This window comes from Thermobia domestica, chromosome 1, assembly GCF_964235325.1.
Source record: "Thermobia domestica chromosome 1, izTheDome1.hap1.1, whole genome shotgun sequence".
Taxonomy (NCBI): domain Eukaryota; kingdom Metazoa; phylum Arthropoda; class Insecta; order Zygentoma; family Lepismatidae; genus Thermobia; species Thermobia domestica.
The window spans coordinates 285,282,935-285,299,890 of record NC_137454.1 but is presented as its reverse complement, the minus strand read 5'-3'; the positions used below and the strand labels follow the sequence as shown (position 1 = coordinate 285,299,890).

At 34.3% G+C, this 16,956-nt stretch overlaps 1 protein-coding gene across 1 annotated transcript in view; it reads left to right on the top strand.

Annotated features, from left to right (window-relative positions):
* Rassf (Ras association family member) overlaps positions 1-15,193 on the top strand; it is a 154,022-nt gene extending 138,829 nt beyond the window's left edge. The window contains exon 8 of the mRNA XM_081726645.1: positions 799-15,193. Within this exon, the coding sequence (XP_081582771.1) occupies positions 799-859 (61 nt within the window). The 3' untranslated portion in view covers positions 860-15,193. The remainder of the gene's footprint in view (positions 1-798) is intronic.
* The last annotated feature ends 1,763 nt before the right edge of the window (positions 15,194-16,956 follow it).

The window sequence follows — 16,956 nt, the reverse complement described above, 5'->3', positions numbered from 1 at the left end:
AACCCTATAAATTGGATGGACAAAGGCAATTCAGTACCAGTTTTCTGGTGACCCTCCTACTGTCTGCTTCGGGACTTTAGGAGTAATCTAACCCTAGGGCTTCTAGTCTACGCCTATCCTTTCTCCTGGCTTAACCTGCTCGAGTCTCTGACTGGGAATCCCAACCGCTCACCGTCTCAGCCGCTTAGCCTGCTTCGGGGCTCTGCTGGCCAACTAACCTATCCACTGCTTGCTTCGGAGCTTTGGGCACCTAATTCCACTCCGCTTAGCCTGCACGGGGCTCTGCAGAGATCCTATCTGCGTCCTTACGGTCAAAGACCATCTATAATTAACCTTTGATATTAGGGAGATTAATTTGTACAGTATTTTGTGAAAATACTTTTTATAGAGAAATTTTATAATAAAATTGGTAGTGGGAGATCGATTCCGGACACTGTTTTATTAACGCTCTACCTAGACCTATATGAGACAAAGTTTTACAATATATATATATATATATATATATATAGAAAGCAGGAGATAGGAGCAGGAGGTTCGAGTCCTTGCCAATCCAGCAGCCAGACGATTTTTCTTTATAGTTTTAGTTCTATACGGAAGAGTAAAGAATGTGCTTTGCGAAGTTCAGTAAAACGAGTTATTATTTCTAGAAGTTGCACTGACTTCGTTAGTTATGATAATGATAAGAACATAATCTATTCTCGTAAGGTATCTGAAAAAAAATAATAATAAAGTTTTTGGACAATGCTTGTACTGTATGATTAATCCTATAATATACTTTTCATGATATTTTTCTTTCAGATATAGAGAAATGAAGAGAAGAATAAAGCAGAGAATGGAAGATCTGAAAGTGAGATTGTGATGGTGATGCAAAAAGGAATTGTATTAGTTAGTATACCAAAAGCTTGCCTATCAATAACTAATATTCCTGTCTTTGACCAGGCTGTTCGAAAATTCTCTCGTTAGGTTTATCGTGTTTTTAATTTTTATATAAAAATATTACCGTACAGCTTACTGCATAACTAGCTTTTATTAATTTAGCATTTAGCGTTGATACTGAACCACTGCCTTAAGAACTCTTTTTAAAGAATATTGAAATTTTGGTAGTCAATGGTGCGGTATTCTAATTTTTATAAAGTAATTTTTCTTACTAAAATTTTTTTAAATTCCACTTAAAATAATGTGGAAAGATATTGAATGTAACTTCTAAGCAATATATGTATCACTTGAAAGAAAAATATTTGAGGCAGCAGCTAGTAATCATTTAATGGTAGAAGTCCGCTCAGTCAGATATGACATATTCAGTGTTCGAGTTAACAACGTAAGTTCTAATACCAAGTAAAGTTACAGTGTAGTTTATAAAAATGCATTTTGTATATTTTAACTATCCGGTATTTATGTGAAGACCTTATCTCTTGGCTTTCATTTTTACATGGAAGATATTTACTTAGAAAATTCTGCGTAATCAGTTCGATATATTAAAGTTTTGCCTTGGTGTTGGAATACCCGTTGTTAGATAGAATTCACAATTTACAAGTACATGTTTGGCATCGAAAGAAAAGCGTCGTCTTATAATTATTAACTGAGATGATTACAAGTTTGTTGATGAATTGTGTATATATCTATATACACTTAATAAGAATTTTACTGTTTTATAGCCCGTGGCTTTTTATTCTCATTTCAATTATCTTTTACATTTTTACAAAAGCTTAGTATGTTTGTATCCGCCAAAATTTCTTATTATTCTGTTTTTCAAAATTCAAGTAAATATATATATTAAAAAAAAGTGTTATCCTTGACAGTCTGAAATGATCAGTCCTTGCTCAGGGGCGGCCTTTACAGTAAAAAAGAGAAGAAATGCATTGTTTAAGAACTGCATTATAACGGGACCAATCTGATTTTAAGTAACGATTTGCGAAATGTTTCTTTTACTCACCGAAAATTCCTTCTTTTTTTGTAAGATGAAAGTTTAAAGTATTGAAGTTCCAAATTCTATAGGTTGAAGTGCAACACTGGATTTGATGTAAACTTTCATTTTAGACTCAATAGTATCGAGAAATACGAAAGAACACGGCATTTAAGAGAAGTTAAGTGGAATTGTTGTTTGCGTGCAGACTTGTCCTGAACATCATAGTGATGAAATTCGTTCCAACAGAACATGTAATTGACCACCGTTTTAATATTACAAATGTTTTTAATTTTCATTGAGATTTAGATCATTTAATAACATGGACACATTTCACTCCGTATTTCAGATTTATCATGTTTAAAAAAGAAAAACGGAATTGAAAAATAAAAATTACAGTAGTTTTGTTCATTTCAAGATGTGCGAAAGAATTTTCCCACAAGTTATTTTCCAATATTTAAACTTTCGTTTGGAAACATCTCTGTAGCTGTAGCATAAAAGAAACTTGTTACGTGAAGTAACTCTTCTATGAATATTCTCAACTTTCGACCGAAACGTCACAACAAATAAAAGGCAGTAAAGAAGTTCTGAAATACGATATCATACTTCACGTTGAAGAGGATGTAGTTGCCAAACACTTTCCTTATATATTTTTTCATTCGTGGATTTAGGAGACATTATATTGGTGAGAACTTCTTTTTGTCGTAAAGTTAATCATATTACTTGAGTCTTGTATTTCTGTGTAATTAAAATAGAGTGATTCCATTTCAAATCGTCCAGGGTGGTTCACACGACTGTATCAGATTTAGTTTATATTTTAAAATAAGAAACTACATAAAAAATTATGACCTTTTTTTTAAAAAAAAAAAAAATCCTTCGATATACGGCCTCCCAAAATGGCTGCCCTCCTCTCGGATTACTCGAAAAACTGAAAAATATGTCAAATTAATAATTTTATTGTAGAGAAACGAGTGTACTTAGTAACATAATCGCAATAGCAGGAGGAGTATAAAGTTGTATGTTTCGGTAGAGGGCCAAAATTCGTCTATTGGTCCAATAGGAATCGCGCAATTTACTCGCAATGTTGCCAACTTTGGTGAAATTTTTGTTAACTTCATTTTTTTTCTGTCCTCACGTGCAATATCAACCATCTGCTTCTAGCATCGAAATCTACTTCATAAGGTCTCTTGAAAATGTAAATTACTTACGTTTCTGATTATTACATCCCACGTTATAGCATGATGAAAAGCTGAAAATTTCATTAAGATGCCATGTTTGGACGCCATTTTCTCAAAACCCCCACCTTTTAAAAATCTGAATTTTTGACATATATTGGAGAAGTACCTAAGTATTTAATATCCGTTAACCGTTCATGTGGCTGCAGCCCCTAACATTCGCAATTAATTATTGAAATTTCAATTTTTGTACTTGAAATGTAAATATCTCCTATGGGCATTTAGGTCCCATACACAAGGCTATTTGAAAGGGAGTATGAAAATTTTGAGAGATGAATCCTGACATCAAATCCGGTAGAAAAGTTCCTATAAACATGAGTCGAATTCCGCTTCGTTTTCGAGTTACAGGGTTTCCAACTCGGGACCCAAAATCGGCTCGAGAGATTGGAAAATAAAATATATATTTCGCGTTAAATCAGAAGCTGTGTGTTAAAGCATTGATTAAGTTCAGAAAGTTGATTTGTGTCAATATGATGATTTTTACGTGCGTTGCAATTCGGTTGGCAGTGTTGCCAACTTGGTAGAACTTTTATTTGTTTCCAAATGACACTACGTGGATTTTATTTTATATTTGGTATTCATTAATGATAGTAAACATCACATGTAGCACAATTTTCCCTACATCACCACAGTTTTCGAAAATTTACATGTATTTCATTAAAAGATTTTATCTCGTGCGTTATTGATAGTTTGTGAGATTCCTGGTGTGTGATAGTTTGTGAACATCGTCCTAGTGTTCTCTGGAACCATGAAAATTTTCACTGGTAGCATGACATTGTAGTGCACTAGTTAAATGTTTGTGTGAATAACAATGGGGAAGTCCTATTACAGTAAGGACGGTATTAAATGTGTTGATTATTCTAAAAGCCATATGAGGATTGTGCACAGAAAGAATTCTAGACAAAAATTTTATCTTGCGGTAAAATATATGGATTGTGTACAGCGTGTCTGCCCAAACGTACTATTAGGGGAGGATGATTATTTGTGTCCTGTACACAAGGCGATTTGAAAAGCAGTATGAAAAATTTTGAGAGGTGAATCCTTCACCGTAGTGTATATTTCACCAATAACGGCTGTTTTTTTAATGACGACACAGTCATGTTTAGCATGTTAACTGTCTGGTTAATGGTTTCCAAATCTACATTCAGAGGAACAAATTCTTTATCTTGCTGGTGCATGATTTCATATTTATACCTTCTTTCGTGGTCACCAATATCTCTCACACATTCACGTTGTTCACGGTAAATATTCAAATTACCCTTTACACAAATAATCATCCTCTCCTAATACTACATTTTCACAGACGCGCTGTACGCAATACATTTATTTTACCGCAAGATAAAATTTTTGTCAAGAATTCTTTCTGTACACAATTCCATGTAAATGGCGTCCAAACATGGCGTGTTAATGAAATTTTCAGCTTTTCATCATGCTATAACGTGGGATGTAATAATCAGAAACGTAAGTCCTTTACATTTTCAAGAGACCTTATGAAATAGATTTCGATGCTAGAAGCAGATGGTTGATATTGCTTGTGAGGACAAGAAAAAAAATGTTTGGAGTTAACAAAAAAAAAACACCAAAGTTGGCAACATTGCGAGTGAATTGCGCGATTCTTATTGAACCAATAGATGAATTTTGGCCTTCCACCGAAACATACAACTTTATACTCTTCCTGCTATTGCGATTATGTTACTAAGTACACTCCTTTCTCTACAACAAAACTTTTAATTTGACGTCTTTTTCAGTTTTTCGAGCAATCCGAGAGGAGGGCAGCCATTTTGGAAGGCTGTATATCGAAGGAATTTTTTTTCAGCAAAAAGAAAAAAATATGGGTCTAATAATATTGCATGTACATCCCATATATTAAAAAAATAAATGAAATCTGAGACTATGATGGGGACCAATTGTGGTTTACCTGGACGATTTGAAATGGAATCGGTCAATAGCATCAATTTCATGTAATTATATTTGTTGCAACTGAAACTGACCTTATAACAATACGATATATATACCGAAGATTATTCAGTTTGAAAATTCCGTTGATTATTCAGTAAGAAAACAAGCTTTAGTAAATGGAACTAAAAACTTGTTCTGAAAGTATGAACTGCACAGTATAAAGTATAGTTATTCACTGTGTTTGCAATTCAAATTATTTTTGTGAATATGTACATTAAGCATATTTTGTTTGCCTCCAACAAATGTGTACATCGTATCGTATTACATTGCCGAATGTATTTTAAGGCTTAATATAGCTAATGAAATATACGCATTTAACAGGTATTCTTTAAGTTACTTTTGTTCTATATATATTAATGTACAACTGACTAAAAAGTTTACAAAAATACAGAAGTGTGATCGGTCTACATGTGTCTGATCTTGACGTCCCACCTACCATGGGACCACCACCAGTTTTCCGTCGATATGAGGACCATGTGTCTTGACAATAGCCCTACATCGTAACGTCCATTGTAGGAAGTTCCGCGTAACTTCCGAGCTATAGGTGGAATCACCGCAGTACATTGTCGCTTTCTATTCTTCTTACTGGGTGAACGAAGTGCTGAAAGTCATGGTGTTTATGTCGATTAATTACGTTCTTGATGGTCTTTGCCCTCAATTCATATCCAACAATCAGTGTCACGGAAAACTTGCATGCAAAAGTGCTATGACGTAGCCTTCCCAAAACTGGTTCACCTTGGGAACCATAATGCACATACTACACACGGGCAAACTTCGGCGATGCCAGAGGCCTTTGAGTTTCTCCTGCTGTTTGGATCATTCGGTTGATTCTGTAAGTAGGGGTGAAGATTTAAAATCGGACAGATATAGACGGATCAACTTTCTGTATTTCCATTCCGATAAATGTATGAATGTCATGGGTCCGTATCTGGAATATGTAAAGGTTTTTATAATATGTTATGTCAAAAATATACATGATGATCTATCTATTTAAATTCGCTACATGGTATTGATGAGTCTTGGAGAAATGAATCACAACAGCAGCATACAGTCACATTTAATGTAACAGTCGACGTATGATTAACTGAGACTACAAAATGTGTGTGTGTGTGTGTGTTTTGTGTAAGCGAAATATAATAACAATAATTAAAACAAATAAAATAAATTACAAGCTACCTCTGATGTAGTGCCATATATGCATGTACGGGAGTTCGTGATCTTCAGTTCTCTTTTGCAGTGTATTGACGGATGTATGAAATACCTACAAAGTCTAAATAGGCATTTAAGTTGCACATTTATGTTAAAATATCCAGTAAGACTCATATGAAAAGCGTTCTGGAAACAACATGCATGTTAGAAGTTAGTTTTTTGTAATACATTTATTACGTTGTTTGGTGTTTATTTATTCAGCAGTGATTCTCCCTTATTTTGACTGCTGATTTTGTAAAGGTCGATGTATGAAACGTTTCAAGAGCAATCCATTCTACATACGTTCGTGGTTAAAGTAAAAGGCTATATAATGAATAACTGTTTCATATAATGGAAAATAAATATAAGTGGATGTATATATGAAAGGAAATATATAGTTCTTTAATAACTTAAAGAAAAGAATGTAGTAGTCTAAATAAAATATTCCTAGCTTAGAGAAGGTGTTGTAATTATTGGTTTGGAAATAATAAAAATATAAGAAGTTAGATAATGAGAAGTAATTGTATTCTTTCCTTTGGATTTTCGAAATAATTTCACTTCAAATTATTTTTTGTAATTTCTATTTTTATATTTTGAGGCATATATGTATTAATTAAAGCAAGAGATTTAGTTTTATAAAATTAAATTTTCTGAGAACAATTTTCTGAATTATGGTCAGGTATTTAGTTGTTACATAATAATTTTTATTGTTCATATCAGTATATTGAATATAAAAAATATTTTTATGCATTCCGGTTGAACTTGTATAGATAAAGTTCTAATATACTATTGTTTAATATGTATGCCTAGTATTGTTTTCCTAGCATCGAAAGTGTGTGATGAATTGTATGTAAAATCCCAAGTATGAATCCAAAGAATTTGTGGTGTGTTTATTGATATAGCGAAAGTTTATGATATTTATTTTCATCACTTCTGCAGCCAACGAGATTTTATGTTTACTGTTTAGAAAAGAAGCTAATTAATACTCAGTTTTTCGTTGTGTAAGGAATAATTTGAGCTAGTCGAAAATGGCTGTAATAATTAAAAAAAAAAAAAAAAAAAAAAAAAAGCTAAATTGAGACTGTGTTGTTCACATTAATATTTAAGGCAATTATTATCCCATAGTAACGAAGTAGTCTACAATAGAATTGTAACAATGATCATTTTTAAATATGAAATATCTTAGTATAATCTTTTCTTTTGTTCTATTTAAATCATTTAACATATCTTTAACCCTTTCACTGTGGAAGGCGACGGAAAAAAATTTCCCTAACCTGCGAATGTCGATTATAGTCGACGTGTTAAAATTTGTCTGTATCTTGGGTTTGTCGATTGTAGTCGCCAAAGGTTTTCTGTGTGATTTCTATTGTTTATCGAAAACAATAGAACACAAACAAAAATGAACGGTACAACTTTGGTGACTACTCTCGACAAAGCCAAGATACGGACAAACAAAGTTTAACACGTCGACTATCGTCGACATTCGCATGTTAAGGAAATTTGGTTCTGTCGACAAAAGTCGACTTCCTCTGTGAAAGGGTTAAAGATGTTAAAATCACAGACCTGAAAGTAGATTTTTTATGGCTTTCCTTAATCACAGTGTGTATATATATATATATATATATATATATATATATATATATATATATATATATATCGCGTTTGTAGACACATCGTACTTGAACTATGGAATAGAAATCGTTAGTCTTCTGTACGGTATTTATACAGTCATAGCAGAAGAAAATAGCATATTATGCATATAGATTGTTTATTATCTCAGGCTGTACAGTCACTCTGAAGTTCTGCCTACTACAAATGTTCTTATGATTTATGAAGCATTCGGTAATAATATATTATTTTTACACGAAGTAGTTTCAATTTGTGATGGACCAGAAATCTTACGGTGTCCGTTTATGACGTAATTGTCGGATACTTAAATCCTGTACCACGTATATTTCTTGTAATCCTTCACGAAAATAGTTTTGTGAGCATATGAATTTTCTGACAACTTTTATGTAAGTAGAAATCTTGCCATCTATCGCTTCTATGTGCACTAGGAACATGAATGAACGTGAATATGCAAGATATTTTCAGAAAGTAGTATCCACGGTATGTGAATAACAATGTGTCTTTATTCCACAGAGGAAGGATTTGCCGTTTTAATGCATTTGTTTGTACACATAAAATTACATGGTTTGAATTCGATAAAATAAAACTCTTTGTGTACCAACAAAATACGGATTTTACATAGACTTTCTTGTGTAATGTATTAGATACTATGTATACAAATAGTTTTCAGTCGTTAATGTTTACTTCCTTGTTGTGATAATTCCTTTAGATATTTTCCCCAAGTCCTTCAAGGGAAACAGATATACTACAATACACAGTAAAAAATCAACAGTAAGCTTGTTTTTAGGATTTTATAAAGCTATTTAGAATTAATAGAGCAGAAGTGTAAACACACTTTGTTTTTTAGGATTTTACAAAGTGGTTTAGAACTAATAGAGCAGAAGTGTAAACACACTTTAGGAAACAACACTAGGAGTTAATATTTGGAATACCTCACATGTATGCTGGTGCGGCTCTACAGTTACACAACAGGGAAGTCACATAGTGAGTTGCGGCGAAATCGGCTTTTCACTCCCCTTCCACAATATCACCCTTTGGCTTTTTGAAGTCTTCAGTAATTTTACAATTTAAGGTATTCATTAAATTGTAATGTGAGGTGATTTTTAAGAGGAAATATAATTTGCCATTGCTTAATCATGTATTCAGTATATGTCTTACCTACAGAATTATTAAACTTAATTTTACGTACTTAGCACAAATAATTCAAACCATTCAAGTAGAAACAATTCATGTTGCAGTCACTGCTCAACCTATTTCTTCCATCTGAATTCTCAAGCAATTCTGTGATTCATTTGGTTACATTCCCATTAACATACCTACTTTTTAAGAGTATGATTTAAAACTGAAAAAAGAAACTAAACAATGACGAAAGGTTAGTTATCGTTCTTCGTATATCTATGACATTTATTAACTTTTAAACTAGGGACACGCTGATATTTTCATGTTGCATTGAAATTCAAGTATGCATTCGTTTTCAATCGTTGATAGAGATAATATCAAACTAGAAGTGGTAGAAATCAAACATTTCCAGTTTTACGTTGATTAATATAAATCAAAAACAGTAATAGATAGCGATAAGCGGTTTCCTACAATTGATTAAGAGTTCCAGGAATATATTTCGTCTCCATTTTTAACTCCCTACTAAAGCCGGAAGTGACAAAATTAGCTGTAATTTTCGGTTTCAGTATTGATCTGCAGAAAGCAGAAACAATAAAAGATAACGGGAAACGGATTTTTCAGTCTATTTAGCGTTCTAAGAATATTTACCATCTTCTTTCTTAATCCTTGATTCAAAATGGAAGTGGCAGAAATCAGTCACTTACGGTTTTAGCATTGATCGAGTAGAAACGGTAATTAGATAACGAAAAGCAGTTTTCTGCAGTCAATTAAGTATCCCAAGACCATATGCCATCTCCACACTAATATCTGTACTAAAACCGGAAGTAGTAGAAATTACCAGTTTAGGTTTTAATGTTAATTGAGAAAACATGAGGTGGCCTACTAAAAGTAGCCCGGCTAGGTAATACCAAAGACGAGCAAATAATTGTGTAATTCTCTGAGTAATTTTGGCTGATGATGATATGTCGCTTGATGCGCAGTTGTTTAGCACTTTGCGAGGTCTGTTGGTTTGGCTCCATCCAATGTGCAGTTTGTTTAGCTGGAATTTTGTGCCTGTTTAGTTCTGGTAAATAGTCGCATCGAGGAGATAGCGATTTCCGTGCAAAGCGACTTGTGATAGTGGAATAATATATGTGGACGAGATGAATTAAGAATACACAAAAAGCTTACAGTGCCAAGTGCTCAGGAACAAAATCACTTCCGATACTGTGTGTTCAAAACCTGGTGCCAAGATATCCTCAAACTGAGTCTATGGCGAATGTGAGTAGGTGGAAACAAAATGTCCAAATACCTGAGGTCGTCAGTGATAATCAGCAGCGGATAACGCGAAGCCAGAAAAGTTCTAAATGGAAACTATCCCAGTAGACTATGAGCAACGTCTCAGTGTGTATTGAAGTCTCTGAAACTGAATTTATACCGAGTAATATATGTCCAGGAACTTAAGGAGCCAGACACAGGTAAACTGGTTCCTTACTGTATTTAGTTACTAACAATGATTGCGGACGGACATTTGAACTCTAATGTATTTAATGTCCGACAAAGCTTGGTTTCATTTATCGGGATCCGTAAATTCGCAAAAAATGCGGCACTGGTCTGCTAAAAATCCGCATATCCTTCTCCGCTCCTTCGTGACTAAAAAATTGGTATTACACAGTTTCAGAGAGACGTGTGGTGGGTCCAGTCTTCTTGGAACCAACAGTGAATAATGAAGTTTGTGTTTTTTTACAGCAGTTTAACGATGAACTGACACCACCAATAAGACTATACTTTTATTTCTATTAAGATGGAGCCACACTTTGAACGAATCCTTGTGTTGCACGAACTGTTTACAGAAGAGCGCACAGTAAGCAAGGGGTTGTAGCCTTCTTTTTCCCGGCTTTGTCCTGTAATTTTATCTCAGGGAATTCTTAAAGCAGAAGGTGTTTGCAAATAACCCCATATCCTGGCTGAACTGTAAGAAAACTTCAACACCCTCCGGATTATCACCGACAGTATCAGGCTCTATACTGCGATGTTTGCAGAAGTGTCTCGGCGTTAACGGGGACCACTTTCACCATTTCTTGTATCATGTATATAAGCTAATGTTTACAGTTTTTTACTATTTCGGCCAGTATCCGGCGTTGTTACGGTGGGCAACTTCTATGTATATCACGTCATACAAATAAATTCCTTCCCGTGGTGTACTCGTGACACTGCTACTTATATAGAATTATCCATTCTTGGTTATTCTACAAAATTGTCTCGTTCCTTCTTTCTTGAAATCGAAATATAAACAAATGTCAATGGGGCGACGTATGTCCCACAAACGTGGATGGAGCTCCTCGGATTTTCTTTGTGCAATAAGGAAATTCCATAGTTTCATGTGTACAATGGAACATTAATGCTTAAGTGGTGTTTTAATTAGGAATACGGCTTTAAATGTACATATAAAATTTAATAAAATCCAATTTTGCCCAATGAAACCCACTTGGGTGGGTTTTTCAGAAAAACAACTTGTTTTTCACAACCCTGGTTTAAACTGTGTTCTCCTACAATAGTACAGTAATCAGGCAAATTAGCTTTTCGTTTTGTTTTGTTTGCTGAGGCGAAGCTCAGTTCTGTACGCTTAAGAAGGTTATTGGAAAATTGTTTCTAGAAATAAGGCAGAACTTCATAGTTGTCTGCATTGTTGAAAGTACAAGATACTGTTAAATGAGAAATTATGAGAAAAAAATATGATTAAAACTGCTACTTTTAATTTATGTATCTTGTGATTATATGAATAGAGATTAGCAAACTGTACCGTTTATCAAGTTTAGCTCAGTAATGGTAATTCTATTCATAAAATGTGTTACTATTTCAGATTGGGTTTCAGAAATTAGCTCTTCGAAATGTAAAATTTTGTCAAAACGAACTAGTCGGTAGTGCTGCTGCATCTAGCAAGCTTATAAAGCTAGACCAATTGAAAGAATAACTACGTTTTATTTCTATATAGGTTGGATAAAAGTAGTGGCAACACTTTTCACGTCTGAGGACTATCTCAGCATTACAAGAGTTCGGTAGCTGATAAGGGAATGTTAGGCGATTAAGTGTGGCGACTGGTAATGAGGGTGTTATTCGGTCAAAAGCAGCAGTCGCGTAAAATAGAGGAGGAAAGAGGAAACGCCATAACAATATGTTGCAGAAAGACGAACAGCATACGTATATCAAAATTGAAGTGGTGCGTGTGCGCACAACTTTTTCAGAGACTTCGTGACAACCTCTTCGTTAAAATGAAGGAACCACTTCGTGGGAAGCACTGCGACACAACAAATGTCATATAGCGGTCCCTATGGGACATCGACAGAGACTGACGCGCCGACGGTGTACAACACCTTCCACACGTGAGACAGAAGGTAGGATACGATCACATTGAAGGAATGCAACATGGTTTTATTTTTTCTGTGCATAAAGTCAGCACGAATTATAACATTTTTACCAGTACTTTTTAACCAACCTTTGTATATTTATCAAATATTAATACATGTAATTTACTCTATTAATGTAAGTAAGTAAAGATAGCAAAAGAAAAATATATTAAGTAATATGTAGATTTATTGTAATACGTAGTCGAATTTATACATTTATATTCTTACTGTAAGTTATTTTTCGTGATTATACATGTTAAATGACAATAATGTAAGCACTTTCGAATAACCAAGGTAGTAGGAAACAGTTTTATAATTAATGAGTTACCAGCTATAGTCCAAGACGGACTAGAGAAAAATTTTAAGAGAAAGGAAGAAAAAGTCTGTTGCAAAACAGTGACATTTACATAGTCAGATTTGAATCAGATGGTTTTAACTTCTGTTAACTAAAGGTAAAAAAAAAAAAAAAAATAAAATAAAATAGTTACATTTATCTTGCTATCTGATCTATCTATTGGAACAAAGGAATCACAAAGCAAGCATACAAAATGAATTGCCAAAAAATAAACGCTTCACGGACACTTCTATATTATTTAATTTTTCTTTTTTCAATCATACTTTTTTCTCTCTATCCGTCGAAGAAAAATGAAAAAAGCACTTCAGAACTTTGAGAAATGATTCTCAATATGAAAATTTGAATATATACAGTATATATAAAGAGACCAACATGGGTGCACAAATATTTTATTTCAGACCTATAGTCAAGCCGGCGAAATTATGTTGGAATAATACATATAAGGATATAACTCGAGAAAACGTCGGATCAAGGTCGGGTAAAAATACTTTTAAGTGATTAATTTGATCTAAAGATTTCATTAATATGCAGTGAATGTGGAGTAAGTACCATTTAACATTTCTGATTTACCGTCGTTGTTTCCGGTTGAGGTTATTCCGTAAGATTCGGTCCGTTGCTATGTCTTTCACTCGCTACAAGAGGTTCCTCTACCGATATTTTAACTGGGAGATGGGTTTCGGTCCTTCGTTGTTCGTCTGATGAGAAAAGAACCTCTTCTACATGGGTCAGGGGAATGCGCTTAACTTTGAAGATGATGCAAGATCACGGAGTTCAACGAAGTTATATATTCAATTTAGATATACGGCACATATAGAATATAAAGAAATATTAAGATTTTACTAAATATGAATATTTTGTCAAAATACTACGAAATACGAAAATCTAAAACGCGGTATTTCGGTTCAACATACCATTAAGCATCCCTTGCCCTACGAGACACGGTTTAAAATGTAAAATTTCATATTTTGCCTCTGTCTAGTTAACTTTTTGGATCATCCTGACAAGTTTCTAATTGGCTTGAGCTCCGAGTGACGCATTCGTGCATCCGGTTGGTTTATATACATATATGTTGGTATATAATTTCATATTTTCATGAGAGATTACTAACAGTTGCTATATAATTTTCTGAAATTATGCTAGGTGTATCAAGAATTTGGGACCATAGGCCAGTTCTTTCTGAGTAAGGATACGGAAAAGTAGAAAGAGAGAAAGTTGTTGAGGGTAGGTTGTTTTCAGTCTTAAATGATGGAATATTCACAATCGCAGGATGCGTTTGGGCTCCACACTAGTAAGGTGTCCTACTTTAAATGAAAACACAATGTTCCCAGTTCAGCAAGCTGTTCTCTTACGCCCTCACCATACCAATAACACAGTATTCTTGGGAAACGGATTTGGGGCCCATAACAATGTGAACGTTTATTGTGTTATTTCTGCGTGTCCCTTCGTTTTGTTCGAACAACCTACTGAACTGGAAACGTTACATTTTATATTTAACGTAGGGCGCATCATCAGTGTGCAGCCCAACGGCTTTAGTGATTGGAAAAATTCCGCCATTTTAGATTGAAAACAACATATTTCCAATAACTTCCTCCATATATTTTGTATCTTTAATTATAACGAGTTGGTGTATGGCTCCAGACTTTTGATACATCCAGCACATATTTCAATAGAATGTAGTGTAGCATAAACTACCATTCAAGTATAGTGCGTTTTTTCTTGCCTATGAGAAAAAGTTAGTAGTCAATTATATTTGATTTTTTAGAATTGTGATAATTGAAGCCATTCCTTATAACAGCATTTATTTTTTTCTTTCCATTTTTGTCAGTACAGTTATCTGGACAGATAATATGCCTTCTTTCCATGGGTAGTGTAATATATATATATATATATGTTAATTAGGCGAAATATAATATTTTTATTCTCTATGTGCAGCTGATTTAATGTACACGTAGTTCTTCTCATGTCTATGATGAAGATACTGTTTTATCTTTGTGCGTTTGAAAGTGTGTATATGTACATGTGTGTATGTGTGTATGTATGTATGAATACTTGTTTTCTTATCGAAATAGCATATGATTGTGTGATAATGATAAGTTTTGTAATATTGTGTTGAAATACTGAAACTCAGTTTATATGAAACCATTTCCCAACCAAAATAAGGTAGCTGCATACAGAGACTAGTATATCATAGTACTAATGTGAGTAGTTAGTATAATCTCCAAAGTCAAAACTTAAATTTGTATATGATCTGAAAAATTCGAGTTTTGATTATCTAAAACTAGTGTAACCTTAAGAAATATAGATAAAAATATTAATTTTGAGCCTGTAGTTTGTTATATAATGCTTTTCTTACATGTATGCATAACAGCAATTTCATTGATGAAATTAATAATAATAAAAATAAAAAGTAACGATCGCAGTATTTGTGTTATTTCTTTTGTTGTACTTTCTTCGATATTATAATACGGATACGTTGCGATTAACGCCATTGAACTAGAACCCAGAGAATTTAATTTGAATGAGAAATCTCAAATTAACATACAATGATAGATTACTCAGAATTGTATCGTTGCTCGTATTTGTCTTTCTAGTATTAGTCTCTACAGTAGAAAATATATCTTATCTTATATAGCTTCGATGATGAAAGAGACCTTAAATTTTAACCATCTCGTGTTATTGTATGAGGGCTGATGAAAAAGTAGTCTAAATAAACTGCTCTACCGAATAATATATATTGTAAGGATCCCCACGTTGCCGTACCAGGCAATAACCACGTGTGAACTACATGTGTTGATAATAAACACAAACAAACAGACGACGTTCCCGAAGAGGAGTCGATCACCATCGCCATCAGTCGGAAGGACGAGTACCCACGATGGAAGCCGACAAGACAGAATAAAAAGGACCTGCACACCTCGACCAACATCAATCTTCACGGATTGATCACAACACCTAAAACCCCTCTCACGACGCTTGGTCACCGAGAGGTACCTATCCTTATACCCACGACGCACGGTCAACGGGTTCCTATCCTCTTTCTCACGACGCACGGTCACCGAGAAAGAGAAACCTAATCTACACCCCTCTCACGACGCACGGTCACCGAGAGTACCTAACCCCAAGGCCCACGACGCTTGGTCACCGGGCTCCTATCTAATCTCACCTAAATATTAGAGGAATTTTCTACTATAATTTGTGTACATAAAACTTTTGTAATAAAAAGGTGAAGGGAAAAGTCCAAATCCCGAGTACATTATTTGCTCTACCCGAGAAATCTTTACATGGTAGATGCGTCGGCGTCTATTTGCAGACACTAAAAGGACTTTCCTACGGGGCGCTCTTTTTATCACGGACTTAAAAACTTTTAACATACAGTGTAAGTGTTACTAAAAGCAGGATAATATAAAAGATAGTATCCTTATTCTCATAAATACTCTCATTACTCTTAATGGTAGATTGATTCGTTATAGGCTGGCAGGTATTTATGCCGACAACTAGATCTGGGAAAAATACATATAAAGAAGGCGATAACAATATGGCAGAATCAGGCTCCCGTATACCTCTTAATATTCCTCACTTAACTAGATATTCTGGTCACAGTACTGACGATCCCGATCGATTTTTCATGCTGTTTGATCATTTGGCTTTACTTCAGGCTTGGACCCCCGAAAAGAAGAAAGAAATTCTTCCTATGTATCTACAGGACGTAGCTCTTGACTTTGTCTTACAATTGCAAAATCTGAATCAATTCGACACACTAAATTACGAACAGCTGAAAACCAAATTAATTTCTCTGTCCCGCCCAAATATACCAGCGTATAAGGCGGAATTAGAAATTTTTCAAATTCAACAAAACGAAAATGAATCAGTCGATTCATATTTCTTAAGGAAATTGAGGGCTATCAGACAGCTGATGCCAGAGGCTTCAGAGGAACAGAAAATTCATTTTCTTTCGTTAGGACTACAACGAAATTTGCTGCAAAAGATAGCGTTGGAATCCTTTCCAACAATCCAGCGGCTGCAGGAACGACTCCACGAACTGGAAAAAGCTCAAGATCTCATGCAAAAGAGGAATTATGTAGAATTGTCACAGGCAATTTATTCTTTAATCGGCCAACCTAACAGCCCCTCACCACTCCCTTTGTACGACCATTATAGCCAAACGAATTCCAATTCATGCAT